Raw genomic sequence first — 13,269 nt, forward strand, 5'->3', positions numbered from 1 at the left:
GACTTTCCTTTCGCTTCCAGGCATATCCGCAACTGAGCGTCCTTTCGGCTTTGGCCCAGCCGCTTCATCAGCTCTGGATCTACTTGTACTTGCCCTCCGCTCTTCCCCAGTAGCATGTTGGACGCCTTCCGACCTGAGGGGCTCATCTTCCAGCGTCATAACTTTTATATGCCTGTTGTCTTTGTCCATGGAGTTTTCTTGGCAGGGATACTGGAGTGGCTTGCCGGTTCCTCCTCCAGGTGGATCACGTTTGGTCAAAACTCTCCACTATGACCTGTTCATCTTGGGTGCCCTGCTCGGCATAGTTCATAGCTTCTCTGAGTTCTTCAAGCCCCTTCGCCACGGCAAGGCAGTGATCCATGAAGGGGAGCAATATTTACTGGCAACCAAATTGGCCGGGTGCCTTTCTGATACAAAGACAAAAATAGATTTGAAAGAAGAGTGGGAGGGGAGAAATTAGCTTTGGTTGTTGAGCAGATGGAATACTAGTGCTTCGTGTTCTGCAAGGGAAAGACCTGTATCTAATGTTGCAAACGAGTCTTCTTCGCTGAGTTTCATCTTCTTTCTTCTTGGCGCTGTTTCTACCACTGATGCGCTTCCACCAGAACGTTGTTTGTCCATCCCAGGGCCACCATGGCTTTCTGGCTCAGCCTCTTGGTCAGAGTCTGTATATCTGTCAGGGTCTGGAAGGATGCTTGGATCAAATTCATCATCACTTTCACTGCATCTTATTTATATAGTAGACAAAAAAATCTGGCCAGATCTTCTGCACCAGCAACACCTTGGGACGTTTTATCGCTCTCCTCTCCTTTGTGCAGCAGGCTGAGCAGAGCATTTGGGACTGTTGAGTGGAAGGACAAAGAGCTGCCTTTTTCCAATGGTATAGTAAGATCTGGAGAAGCACAGAGGAGGAAACTTCTTCTGGGGAACAAGAAGTCCAGCGGCTGAGGAGTTAACACACTCCCCACCCACCTCCACCCCGTACTGCCTTGCAGTGGTGCTGTTTCCTGGGAGTAAGGGAAAGGAAGAGAAGTAGAAATTGTGGGGGGCACACATCTCATTTCACTCCAAAGGCCTTTGATCCCTCCTCTGTTTCATTGCAAGCTTCACAAATGACTCAGCCAGGGTATAAAACTGCCAGGAACTGTTATTTCGTCTTCTTCTTAACGGCCCTGGAACTTGCAGACCAACAAAAAAACCTAGCAATAGGCTAGACTTTCTGACGTTGCACAAGTCCTTCTCCCCCTCTGGTACCGAGAAGAGGGTGGGTGTTAGAAAACAAAAAGCTGTTATCCTGTGGCTGTTCCTGGAAATAAAATGTCTCTGGTGTGCCAAACTGGGCCCGTGGAGGTGTGGCAGTAGAACACCCCCGTCCCCATATGTCGCATAATGCATCAAAAACAAACCCCTCCCAAAATGGAATATTGTAGTTCCACCTTGAAAGAGCTTGTGTTCAGTTTTCATGTCCGTAGCAGTCTTAACAGTGCTAGTCAGTGGTTTTTATCTCAAAGGGGGGAAATTGGGATGTCTATACATCAAGCATGGGATGCAGGTGGCACTGTGGGTTAAACCACAGAGCCTAGGACTTGCCAATCAGAAGGTCGGCGGTTCGAATCCCCATGATGGGGTGAGCTCCCGTTGCTTGGTCCCTGCTCCTGCCAACCTAGCAGTTCAAAAGCACGTCAAAGTGCAAGTAGATAATAGGTACCGCTCCAGCGGGAAGGTAAACAGTGTTTCTGTGCGCTGCTCTGGTTCGCCAGAAGAGGCTTAGTCATGCTGGCCACATGACCTGGAAGCTGTACGCCGGCTCCCTCGGCCAATAAAGCGAGATGAGCGCTGCAACCCCAGAGTCGGCCACGACTTGACCTAATGGTCAGGGGTCCCTTTACCTTTATACCTCAAGTGTGATGTCACATGGATTCTTCCCCCGGAGTGAGTACCTTGAGCCCTGCAAAGATGCAGCAAATGACTCGTGTGGGAGTGCCCTATACAGTGGTACCTCAGGTTACAGAGGCTTCAGGTTACAGACTCCGCTAACTCAGAAATAGTACCTCGGGTTAAGAACTTTGCTTCAGGATGAGAACAGAAATTGAGCAGCAGCGGCGTGATGGCAGCGGGAGGCCCCATCAGCTAAAGTGGTGTCTCAGGTTAAGAACAGTTTCAGGTTAAGAACGGACCTCCGGAACGAATTAAGTTCTTAACCCAAGGTACCACTGTACTGCCATCCTGCATAAATTCCCTACAGGTTTTGTTGTTTATACTGACCTCTTCAGTTAAATGCATCAATGCTTGGCAATTCACACTCCTTGAAATAGCCAATGACCCCTTTGCTTTTGCTCCATTATGTTTGATCAAACAGAACTGGTTGTTTCAGCTGCCAATCCTGCACCAACCCGTTCCCCTTGGTCAGGCATAGGCAAACTCCGGCCCTCCAGATGTTTGGGACTACAATTCCTATCATCCCTGACCACTGGTCCTGTTAGCTAGGGATGATGGGAATTGTAGTCCCAAACATCTGGAGGGTTGAAGTTTGCCTGTACCTGCCCATGGTGCAGAAGAACTACAGTGACATTAATAGCGCATGTGCAACACTCATTTAAAGCACTCTTGTATTACCTTGTAAAGTCAGGGCTCCCCCCCTCCCCACCGAAGAATCTTGGAAATGTACAGTGGTGCCCCGCAAGACAAACGCCTCGCAAGACAGAAAACCCGCTAGATGAAAGGGTTTTCCGTTTTGGAGGCGCTTCGCAAAACGAATTTCCCTATGGGCTTGTTTCGCAAGACGAAATATCTTGCGAGTTCCTGCAGGTTTTTTCCCCTTCCCCCCCCTTTTCCTAAGCTGCTAAGCCGCTTATCAGCTGATCTGCTGATAAGCCGCTAATAGCACTAATCCGCTAAGCTGTCAATGGGCTTGCTTCGCAAGACGAAAAAACCGCTATACGAAGAGCCTCACGGAACGGATTAATTTCATCTTGCGAGGCACCACTGTACTTTAAGGGTGCTGGGAATTGTAGCTCTGCGAGTAGTCTAACAACTCTCAGCCCCCTTAAACCACACTTCCCAGGATCCTTGGGAGAGGGGCACAACTGCTACAATGGCACAGGAGTGCTTAAAATTCAAAGTGTGCATGCAACCTCGGGAGATTCGCTTTCAGCATCATTAAGAAAGATAGAACGAGAGACGGATTCAGTCCACGGGGCACAGAGCAGCTCCCGTTCACTTCAACGGGGCTTGCAAAGCAGAACTTTCCAAAGAACTGCACTCATGTTAATCAGTTGCCACTCCATTTTTCTACTTCAAGTACAGTGGTGCCTCGCAAGACGAAATTAATCCGTTCTGCGAGTCTCTTCGTCTTGCGGTTTTTTCGTCTTGCGAAGCACGGCTATTAGTGGCTTAGCGGATTAGCGCTATTAGCGGCTTAGCAGCTTAGAGAAAGGGGGAAAAAAGGGAAAAAACTCAAAGCAAGCCCATAGGGAAATTCGTCTTGCGAAGCACCTCAAAAGACAGAAAACTCTTTCGTCTAGCGAGTTTTTCGTCTTGCGAGGCATTCGTCTTGCGGGGCACCACTGTACCAAGAATTCTTGGGCCTGCCCTGCTCACTGAAGTTCAAATGACAAGCAACTTGCATGGCAACCTTTCCAATCTGAAGGAGGAGGGAGCCTTTTGCATTGAAACGCACAATGTGCAATCACCACTTTTGATCGTGCTTCTTATCCCTGCCCTGTATAGATCCTTCCTGCAGCCCAGGTGGTGCCAAACGTAGTGCTCTGCTCTGCTTTGGACCACATCAGTGAGGCTGGGGGGGGGGGTTTCTGCTGCTCCAGAGAAGCGGACATGGAGCAATGGTTCCAAACTACCAGAAAGAAGATTCCACCTAAACATTAGGAAGAACTTCCTGACAGTAAGAGCTGTTTGACAGTGGAATTTGCTGCCAAGGAGTGTGGTGGAGTCTCCTTCTTTGGAGGTCTTTAAGCAGAGGCTTGACAACCATATGTCAGGAGTGCTCTGTTGGTGTTTCAGGCTTGGCAGGGGGTTGGACTCGATGGCCCTTGCGGTCTCTTCCAACTCTAGGATTCTAGGATTCTATGATTCAGAAGACCCCACGTTCAATCTCCATCTTCATGAAGGGTTGGGGAGTCCCCTGAAATGTGGGAGAGTCACTAGCTAAACTGTCTTGACTCAGAATGAGGCAGCTTCCTAGGTGATATCAAGTTCTGTTTTTAGCTAGTATTTAGGATTTTTTTATTGAATGGTGTATTCTTAAATGTTTTTATATAGAATACTTAGGTTTTCTATTAAAGCAGCATAAAAAACTATATAGATAAAACAACAGGAATTTATCCAATGTAGGGTTATCTGAAGCCACAAAGCTGTATTTGAAGGTGTTTCTTTTCTTGTCCCCAGGTCTAGAACAGTCTATTCCCAGCTAGGTTGCAGCCAGTGTTATTATCATCTATATGTTCAAGAACCAAGTGGTCAAGGAGGGTCAGTTACTGTGCACAAAATGCAAAACAACGAAGCAGGCACGAAGTTATTGGAAAACAAAGCTTGTAATAATGAAAAAGACAGATTAATAAACCAATCACTTTTTTTCCTTTTAAAAACACAAACCACATTAACTTTTTTTTTATACAACCATCTAGGAACTATGAAACAGTACCACATTGTGCATTTTTTTTTAAACCTACTTATCAAGAAAGTTAATTCCACACTTCAGAAAAGTCTTATATCCATTTTGGGGGGGAGGGAGGGGAGGGAGAAGGAAACAGCTAATAGCGCAATCACGGATAACATCATCATGAGTCCAAGCAAGCGGCAAGTCTTTGTCCTCACCTTTTCCACTGAGCCAAAACAGGAGTGGAGAAGGGGATAGAGAAAGGAAGAAAGTAAAGAGAAAAGCACCCACAAGAGGACTAAATCACATTCCATAGTTACTTTTGACACCTATAGCTCAGGGCTTCAAACTTTATATAATCATCATGTAGACCAACACACTGGAAGGGTGTAGAGGAATGGGAATGAGGAAGAGCAGGGCAAAGGTGTGAACGAAAAGTTCGTTGCCACCTCCAAGCACCGTAAGAAGAATCTACACAGTATAAAGCTAAATAGGTTGGAGGGGATTTATCATATAGATTGGTAAGCAGGCTCATCCACTAGCCTGTATGGGCACGAGAGGATTACATTTTCAGTCTAATTATCAACCCTGCAGCTCCCTTTACCCACAACTACTCCGGCAGCGCATAAAAGAAAAAAACTTTTCTCAATCGAAGGCTTGGGTTTGCCAAATTACACACCCTGCAATCAGAAACTGTAAGCAACCTGGTTGCTTTTTCATAGCGCTACTGGAGTAGTAGGTTCATCAGTCTTGCCCCAGAATGTGTGACATCTCTTTGGGCTCGTCACATTTATGGGGAGAGTTTTAATAGAAGAGCGGCAAAAAGACACTGGACACAGATATTAGCATTATGGAAATGACCCTTCCCTTCCGGATCAATGAGGTCTTCCTCTCCTTTCCCCCTCTCATTAGCCAGCTGAGCCCAAAGCTCCAGTATTTAAGGCCGAGCAATTTCTTTCTCCACATGGCTGATCAGCTGCTTGCAGGTGAAAAGGATATATCAGTTCTGGTCAAGCAGAGATAGGGGCCTCATAGCCCTCTAGGTGTTGTTGAACTCCAACTCTCATCAGCCCTACACAAAATGGTCAAGGGATGGTGGGAGCTGTAGTCCGGAAATATCTGGAGGGTCATGTTCCCCACCCTGCCAAGTTTGGTGCTCATAAAATATGAGGTCTGTCGTCACAGTAAAGGGGTTCAGTTGCCTTGTGTAGCTGCAACAGACACTGCTACCCCACCTCCTGCCAGCAACCAATCACGAGAGGGGCAGTTTGCAATGTCTAAAATTAGGCATTTTAATTTATGCCTCGGATGAATCTCAGAAAACTTTGGCTTTCCTCAACATTCTTATGGGAGTAGGGGATTATCACAGTAGCAATGTTGCCCCCCTGGAACACATCTTATCTGCCCCAGTTTACTTATGGCAATGAAAACCTGTGGCCCTCCTTGGTAATGTTTCCATGCGAAGGAAAACGCACATGTTAAAACCGAATCATTTGTATCTTTGGGAAGATCTAGATCAGTGTTTTCAAACCTACCCTTTGTTGAACCTCGTCGCTGTGGGTTTCCTGTACTCTGCATTTGGTTATGGGGCATATGCTTTAGGGGACAGTTTACAATGGATGTTGGCAAGGAACGCTGGACCTACTGTTGCCCCATGTAACCGCTCTCAGCAGCAGTACACTAAAGAGAAATAATAGCTGACAAATTCTATTTCGAGGAACCATTCCTGCAACTATTGACTTTCTAATTAAGGAGCACTAGTGTTCCAAGAAACACAATTTGAAAGCAACAGCGCTTCTAAACAAGAAAGAAGACTGTCCCCTGTTTGGGCTTGTTATCAGTGTCAAGTCCTGACAAACTACAGGCAGTTTGTAAGGGTGACTGTAGGGGGCATTCCTACCCCTAGAATCCAGAACCATAGAACTCCTGAATACAAGTGGAAAATGCAGCACCAAATGGAGATATGCTGCTCATTTTTCTGCAGAGCTTGCTTGCTTGTGGCAGTCAAGAAAACTGATCAACAGGGATAGCAAGCATGGTCTGAAAGATTATCAAAACCTACCTTTATTGTATGCAAAAAAAAAAATTGAATCCTGGTTCTAGAGGTGCAGGAAAATTCCTTCTGCTCTCTATGACCTGGGAACCACCATGGAGAAGGAGGGAAAGAAGACAGCTGGGGGTCCTATGATTTGAGACAAACCTTTCCTCCATTCGCTCAAACACAAGAAAGCGGGAAACCCCTTTTTAAAAAGGAAAGCCAAAGTAGCAAAGTGTTTCTGCACATTCTCACACAAGATGCTTCTAAAATGCCCATGGTAGGCAGAAGGCAAATATCACTAACCTGCTTTCATTCAAGCCACGTATCTCGATTTTTCTAACATAGTTCCACCTAAGAAAGTTGCAGAGAGGAAGACCACCCTAAGCTTAGAGGCTGCTGAAACAAAAGCTAGAGATGAACAAGCTTCTAAGACAGTCAAAAGGCATTTCAGAGAGGCATTGTTCCACAGACAAGTCTTTTGTCCCTGTGTCACCTCAGGCTTAACATGTTTTACCAATTAATAAAACCTTTACAGACTGCTGATTAGAGGTGGAAGTGGAATGGGTAAACACACCAGAAGCAACATTCTCCTAATGTCCATGGGTTGGGGGGGAGGGCCACTGCATGTCTCCATCAAAAGACAGCCTTTTCAACTCAGGAAGGAGGAAGCAGTGTCCTGGCAGCCCCAATATTCCATCTTTAAGTTTAAACCAGCTGGTTTTTTGTTTTTTTTTAAATGAGGGGTTCAGGGAATACCACCTTTCTGGCACAGCTGTGGATCCCACTCTGCACTGACCGCTGTAAGAACGAAATAAGAAATTCAGAGAAGAGGCTCTTTTAAAAAAATGATTCCAGAAGCATGAGTGACTCATTTCAAAACACCTGAAGCAGGAAGTCAAGGATCTTGTCCACAGTTTGATATGCAATCTGGAAAGGAATTCCAGTACTGTACTGGCAAGACCTGCAATCTCCTAGTTCGTATGTTACATATAGAAATTCGAGTTAAGTAAGGGCTTCCTGGTAAAACCTGCCACTCCAAACAGTAGTCTTGAATTTTGCCTTCTTCTGAGAACGTCATTAATGTTGGGAGAGTGAGGACTATTCCTCTATATCAGAATCAAATGCAACAATGTAATGCCCACAAGAATTGATAAAGGTTCCCATAGACACAAGGTCTGGACCAGCTGTGCAGTCGTTTCTGGATAAGCTGGATGCATCCCGCTGCTAAGAATAGCTTTTTTTCAGAGTACTGATAGCGGCATAAAAGGGGCACTCTTGCCTGTGGCATGTTCCGTTCCTATTATCTGGTAAGCAAGGCTTTTCAAGTTTTTAATGCTGCAGAAACCTACAAGGCCCGTTTGGCCAGAGATGACGCAATGACAAAGCGCGGAAAACTTTGCACGTGCTCCTAAGGCCAATGACGTTTGCCGGACACTGTTTTCAGTTCTCTTTATAACTAACAGCTGTCTCCAGATAACGCCTTTCCCTTCATCCTACCTGAGTTCATGGGCTGCTGAGAATTCTCCAGCGACTGACTGCTCCTCCTACTCTACCCTTGTTCTTTCAAACCTCCCTGCCAAGTTCTTTCTACGCTAGCTTAAGAAGCGTTGCATTGCTTTGGCAGGTGACACATGATTTGCTCAGACTAGCATCCCAAGGGTACGTTGATCCTTTCGCGCCGTTAAATCTTCCTAAATTTTATAATTAGTCACCATTATTCTCAGTCAGTGGTAATTATCAGTTAACAACCAGATTGCTGCATAAAAAAAATAAATCAACTATTTTCGTAAGTAAAATACAAACAAAACAAAGCCAACCCCTGGAATAGAAAAAAAAAGAACAAAGCAAAAACCCTTGAAATATCTCAAAGGTTCTCCTTAATTGCAAATGCATCTTGACTGAGAAAGGCAGCACGGCTAGGCTGGAGCTTCTGAACCTCAGGAGGACATGTAGGGTCCTATTGTCAAAAACTGTTCTCAGAATTATTTCCTCTTGGAGTAGCTTGGTTTTCGAATACCAAATGGGCAGAAGAACTCACACTGCACAACTCCCATGTTTTCCAGCAACATCCACACACCTCTCTTCCTGGCCATCCATCATGTTAAAATTTGTGGGGGTTTTTTTGCAGTTCTCCCAGCAATTATCTTAATAGGCTAAAGCACAATACAAGTGACTGTGATTCTAGGACTCACTCTTCTGCCTGCTAAGAGGCCCTAATTGGCAGCCACTGTTTTGCTGACTTATTTTGCTCTGTTGAAGAGTAGCAGATTCCAGTCTCTAGTTCCTCTGGGCTACAGGCACGTTATGAATACTTTTTTTTTTTTTTTAAAGCCACAGTTGCCCTACAAAATAAATTTTGTGAATGGCTTGAGAAGATAAGTGGGCAATAAATAGGTAAGCAAGGACACAATTATCAACTAAGAAAAGGGGGGAAAGGTTTAAGGAGGAGGAACCCTCTTTGCTTAAAAGTGTGCCTCTGATCTGCAGACCCTACACGACTCCGCAGGAGAAAAGGAACTAGCAAGAAGTTACAACCTGAAATGGCTAAAAAAGAGAGAGACAGACAACACAGTCCTTGCTGTGAAGTCTTGGAATAGAGACAGAGTTCAGGGAAATTTAGTAGCTTCCCCATTATATGGTGTTGACCTCACATACTCACACACTGTGTAACAGAGCACAAATAAGATTTCGTTTGCTAACATTAAGCACAAATGCGTGGCATACACAACAAGGCTTGCGACTACGAGGGGTGGATATGGTCATCTTAAGACATTCATGCTGCTCTATCCTATGGGCTCTGGAGGCCAACGTGGACTAAAACAAAATCAAGCTGGAAGCTTTTTCCTAAAGAATTTTCTAAACTGTATGGCCATCTACCCTTACTCCCCTTAGCAGTGCCACTTAATATAATACTTGCAGAGATCAGGTCTAACACTAAGCTTGGCAGGATTTGGGGTAGATAGGTTAAAAAGAAAAAAAGAAAAGAAAGCTAACCTGAGGATGTTCTTGGCCAGTGATTGTCAGAAGAGTATTTGCCAAAGTATGGCAAAAGTTTTTTTTTAAATTATTATTATTATTAAAGCATTAAAAAGCCCTTTCTATTGCAATACCAATTTCCAAGACCACAGTCTCCAACTCACCTAAGTGACAAGGTCTTGAGTGTCTGCCTAACCCCCATTTGGGTTGATGAAGGCATCATCCTGTATCCCCAACAAGACAGACCACTTCTTCACTTAATCCCAAGTTTCACTCCTTTTATGTAGCTGAAGTAAATGGAATAATGCATGTATCCCCTGTTTAAAAGGGTAATGTCCTAAAGACTCAGCTCATTAAAGCAAAAAACTTTTCCTAATCTACAAACTAAGGCTTTTTTTGCATGGGTATCTGAGGAACTGCACGGGATTAACCTCCGTCAGAAAGCTGAAGATCATTTGTACTACTTCTGCACAGCTACATTTAAAAAAACAAAAACCCAAAGAGAGACAAGGATGATCCGGTTAAAATCATGCCCAGGTTTCTGAGGGACCGGCGGCAGCAGCAGCAGCAGCAGCAGCAGCAGCAGCAGCAGCAAGTAAAACCCACAAGAGAAACACTTTGGTTTAAAACAAATCAAATGGAAAAAGAGAAAGAAAAAGTCAGGTCAAAGCGGTGCAAATTCTCTCGTCAAAGAGGTATTTTAAAGGGCGTAACCTCACAGCAAGAGAGATTCAGGATCTTCATCCCCCCCCCCCCACCACTTGCCTTGTTTTTAGAGAGCTACCACCTTCATTGCACAGGACTCGAAACCATTCTCTTATAGTTGTTAACTATCATAAATAATGTGAAAACTATGTGCAACAAATACATCGTATTTCCAAAAAATTATAAGAAAGTCACATCAAATTAAAAAGTAGCTTCATGAATGAAGGTACTGCCCTAAGTGCACTTTCCCGGCAAGTGCAACCAGTGCCTTGGTGCTGGGATATGAAGGAGAACACCAAAAACCAGAGCATGAGCCAGAGTTAAAAATGCAGGTCCAGCTTTAACCCGTCAAAACTGGACCGAGCAGAGACTGAGTGAGTTCTCGGTAGAGTCCCCTCGGGGAGTCCCGACGATGCTTCCTCATCTAAATTGTATGTCCTTGAAGCGATTGAAAACAATCTTTAAGACAGTTCCTTCCATAAGTGTCCCTCTGATTGGCAAAACGAAGTAACCTTTTTATTTTAAAAACAAGAAATCAAATTAAAACCAGAAGAAAAGAAAAGGAAACACAGTGAGCTTGTTGGAGTCCATAGGATCCGGTCCAGAAGAGCTCAGAAAGTGTGTTCAGATTTTTCTCCTGTTTTCTGCTGGAAATATACCAGAAGTTGGGTTGTTGGTGGTGGTGGTTGTGCGGGGCGGGGGGGCAGGGAGAAGGTAGTAAAGCGAGAGAACACAAGGGATGTGGAACTTGGTTCTGTGGACATTTCATGTGTTTGCTTCGTCATCTGTGTCTTCTATTAACACCTTGGTGTCACGAGACTTGGACCTGGGGAAACACAAAATTAAACACAGCTGAAGAAACAATATATAACACAAGATAGAGACTTTGTTGTCTTGCATGAGGATAATAATTTATTTTTTATCGACAGCATCTGTGTTTGATCCCACAACATAAAGGTTCTCTGGTTGGCTTATAGTAAAGAAGTAAAACAGAAAATAGAGATTTTATGCACACTTTCTAATTTATAGAGGTCTAATGTGTGTCATCCTTCTCAAGATCAGGAGCTAAAGTTCACGGAGGCTGGGCGTGTAGACTAGGACAAGGGTGTCTGAGCAGGTTAGGTGGGGGAGAATACTTTTACTCCTCAGCTACACGTAGATTCTACACATTTTGAGGTCTCTCTGAACCTGTAAAGTCAAACTGCAATCAGGCCTCTGCCCATAATGTGGGTAAAAGTTGCATACAGCTTGGCATTCATACACTGAATCTACCCTGCCCTATTTGCTGCATTTTTGCTGCTCAGCCTGTTATTGAGCTTCACTGATCTCCAAATTTAAATTTCTTAGAACTTCCAAAAAGCCAGGGATATTGCCTTAATCACAAGGGGTTTTTTTTTTTTTTTTTGAGAAAATTAGAGCAACAGGCTTCTAAAGCACCACTCACTACAGACAACCAATTCTTTCATTAAAAACAAAACAACAGGTGGTGTTTCCAGTTACTGCCAAAGTGCTGATGTTAAAAACATAAAATGCAGTAGGTACTAAAACTTGAAGATCCAAAGTGACCTGATAGGTAGTTATCAGAAGTTATCCTGCTTTTCCCTTATGTGTTGCTCACAATCTTCCCCTTTTCTAAATTTTGATTACTCACCTAGCTCTGGAATAAAAATTGTGATCACGTCTATTAGCAGTGACTCATAATCAAACAACACCTGCATAATTTGTTCAGGCTGTCCTCCTTAAATCGGCCTGCCATGAGCAGATTTTGCAGTCTCTTCCGAAAGACTGTGCTGAGCAGAAGTACACTTATCGAGTCCATTCACATTTGCAGTAGAGGAGGATCTGTCAGCCATGCCTTGATGCAGATGCAGATGCAGATGCAGTATAAGTTTGCTTAGGGCACATCGACAGCTTTGCTTGTCCCGTGCCTGAAAAGCATGGGTCTGAGTGGCTTTCTCCTTCTCCTTCTGCTTCTGCTTCTCCTTCTCCTTCTCCTTTCCCAGGGAAAAGCAGCTCTTTAGCTTTAAACTGGAACAACGCAGAAAACCTGGTTGCCATTTGTTCTGCTGTTGTTGTTTAGTCGTTTAGTCGTGTCCGACTCTTTGTGACCCCATGGACCAGAGCACGCCAGGCACTCCTGTCTTCCACTGCCTCCCGCAGTTTGGTCAAACTCATGCTGGTAGCTTCGAGAACACTATCCAACCATCTTGTCCTCTGTCGTCCCCTTCTCCTTGTGCCCTCCATCTTTCCCAACATCAGGGTCTTTTCCAGGGAGTCTTCTCTTCTCATGAGGTGGCCAAAGTATTGGAGCCTCAGCTTCACGATCTGTCCTTCCAGTGAGCACTCGGGGCTGATTTCCTTCAGAATGGATAGGTTTGATCTTCTTGCAGTCCGTGGGACTCTCAAGAGTCTCCTCCAGCGCCATAATTCAAAAGCATCAATTCTTTGGCGATCAGCCTTCTTTATGGTCCAGCTCTCACTTCCATACATCACTACTGGGAAAGCCATAGCTTTAACTATACGGACCTTTGTTGGCAAGGTGATGTCTCTGCCTTTTAAGATGCTGTCATTTGCTCTGACTGAGCGCTAAAGAGCCGTTTCCCCCGGGAAAAAGCAGTGGGACAAGGGGAAGTGTGGACAAGCCCTCACTCTCATTCAAAAAAGAAACAAATACGTACTGAGAAGCAAGACGCGGTCTATGCAAGGACACACTCTGGCTACGCTTCCAGGCCCGGTTTTTCTGACGATTCCGGACACCATCCTCCTGGTCCATCATCTGTTCAAGCAGGGTCTGATCATCTGCATTGAGTGGTGCCACCGAGATGTCCCGGACAGCTCGGAATTCACCACAGTTGTTCAGGTGCTCATTCTCCAGTCGGAAGAAATTCCACACAAATCGCCTGAAAGATGCAGAATCGTAGTAAGCAACATACCA

At 44.8% G+C, this 13,269-nt stretch overlaps 1 protein-coding gene and 1 long non-coding RNA gene across 3 annotated transcripts in view; one reads left to right on the top strand and one right to left on the bottom strand.

Annotated features, from left to right (window-relative positions):
* The first annotated feature begins 374 nt into the window (after positions 1 to 374).
* Positions 375 to 7,377, top strand: LOC307219019. 2 transcript variants are annotated; one of them, XR_013840263.1, is made up of 2 exons: positions 375 to 935; positions 4,405 to 7,377. It is a non-coding gene; the product is annotated as an uncharacterized lncRNA (long non-coding RNA). The 2 variants fall into 2 exon arrangements; XR_013840264.1 differs by lacking the exon at positions 375 to 935 and adding an exon at positions 3,575 to 3,790.
* XPR1 (xenotropic and polytropic retrovirus receptor 1) overlaps positions 7,254 to 13,269 on the bottom strand; it is a 108,823-nt gene continuing 102,807 nt past the window's right edge. Inside the window, exons 14-15 of the mRNA XM_079981375.1 lie at positions 13,013 to 13,234; positions 7,254 to 11,160 (exon numbers count right to left, since the gene is read on the bottom strand). Of these exons, the coding sequence (XP_079837501.1) occupies positions 11,100 to 11,160; positions 13,013 to 13,234 (283 nt within the window). The 3' untranslated portion in view covers positions 7,254 to 11,099. The remainder of the gene's footprint in view (positions 11,161 to 13,012; positions 13,235 to 13,269) is intronic.

This window comes from Podarcis cretensis (assembly GCF_951804945.1).
Source record: "Podarcis cretensis genome assembly, chromosome: 6".
Lineage (NCBI taxonomy): Eukaryota > Metazoa > Chordata > Lepidosauria > Squamata > Lacertidae > Podarcis > Podarcis cretensis.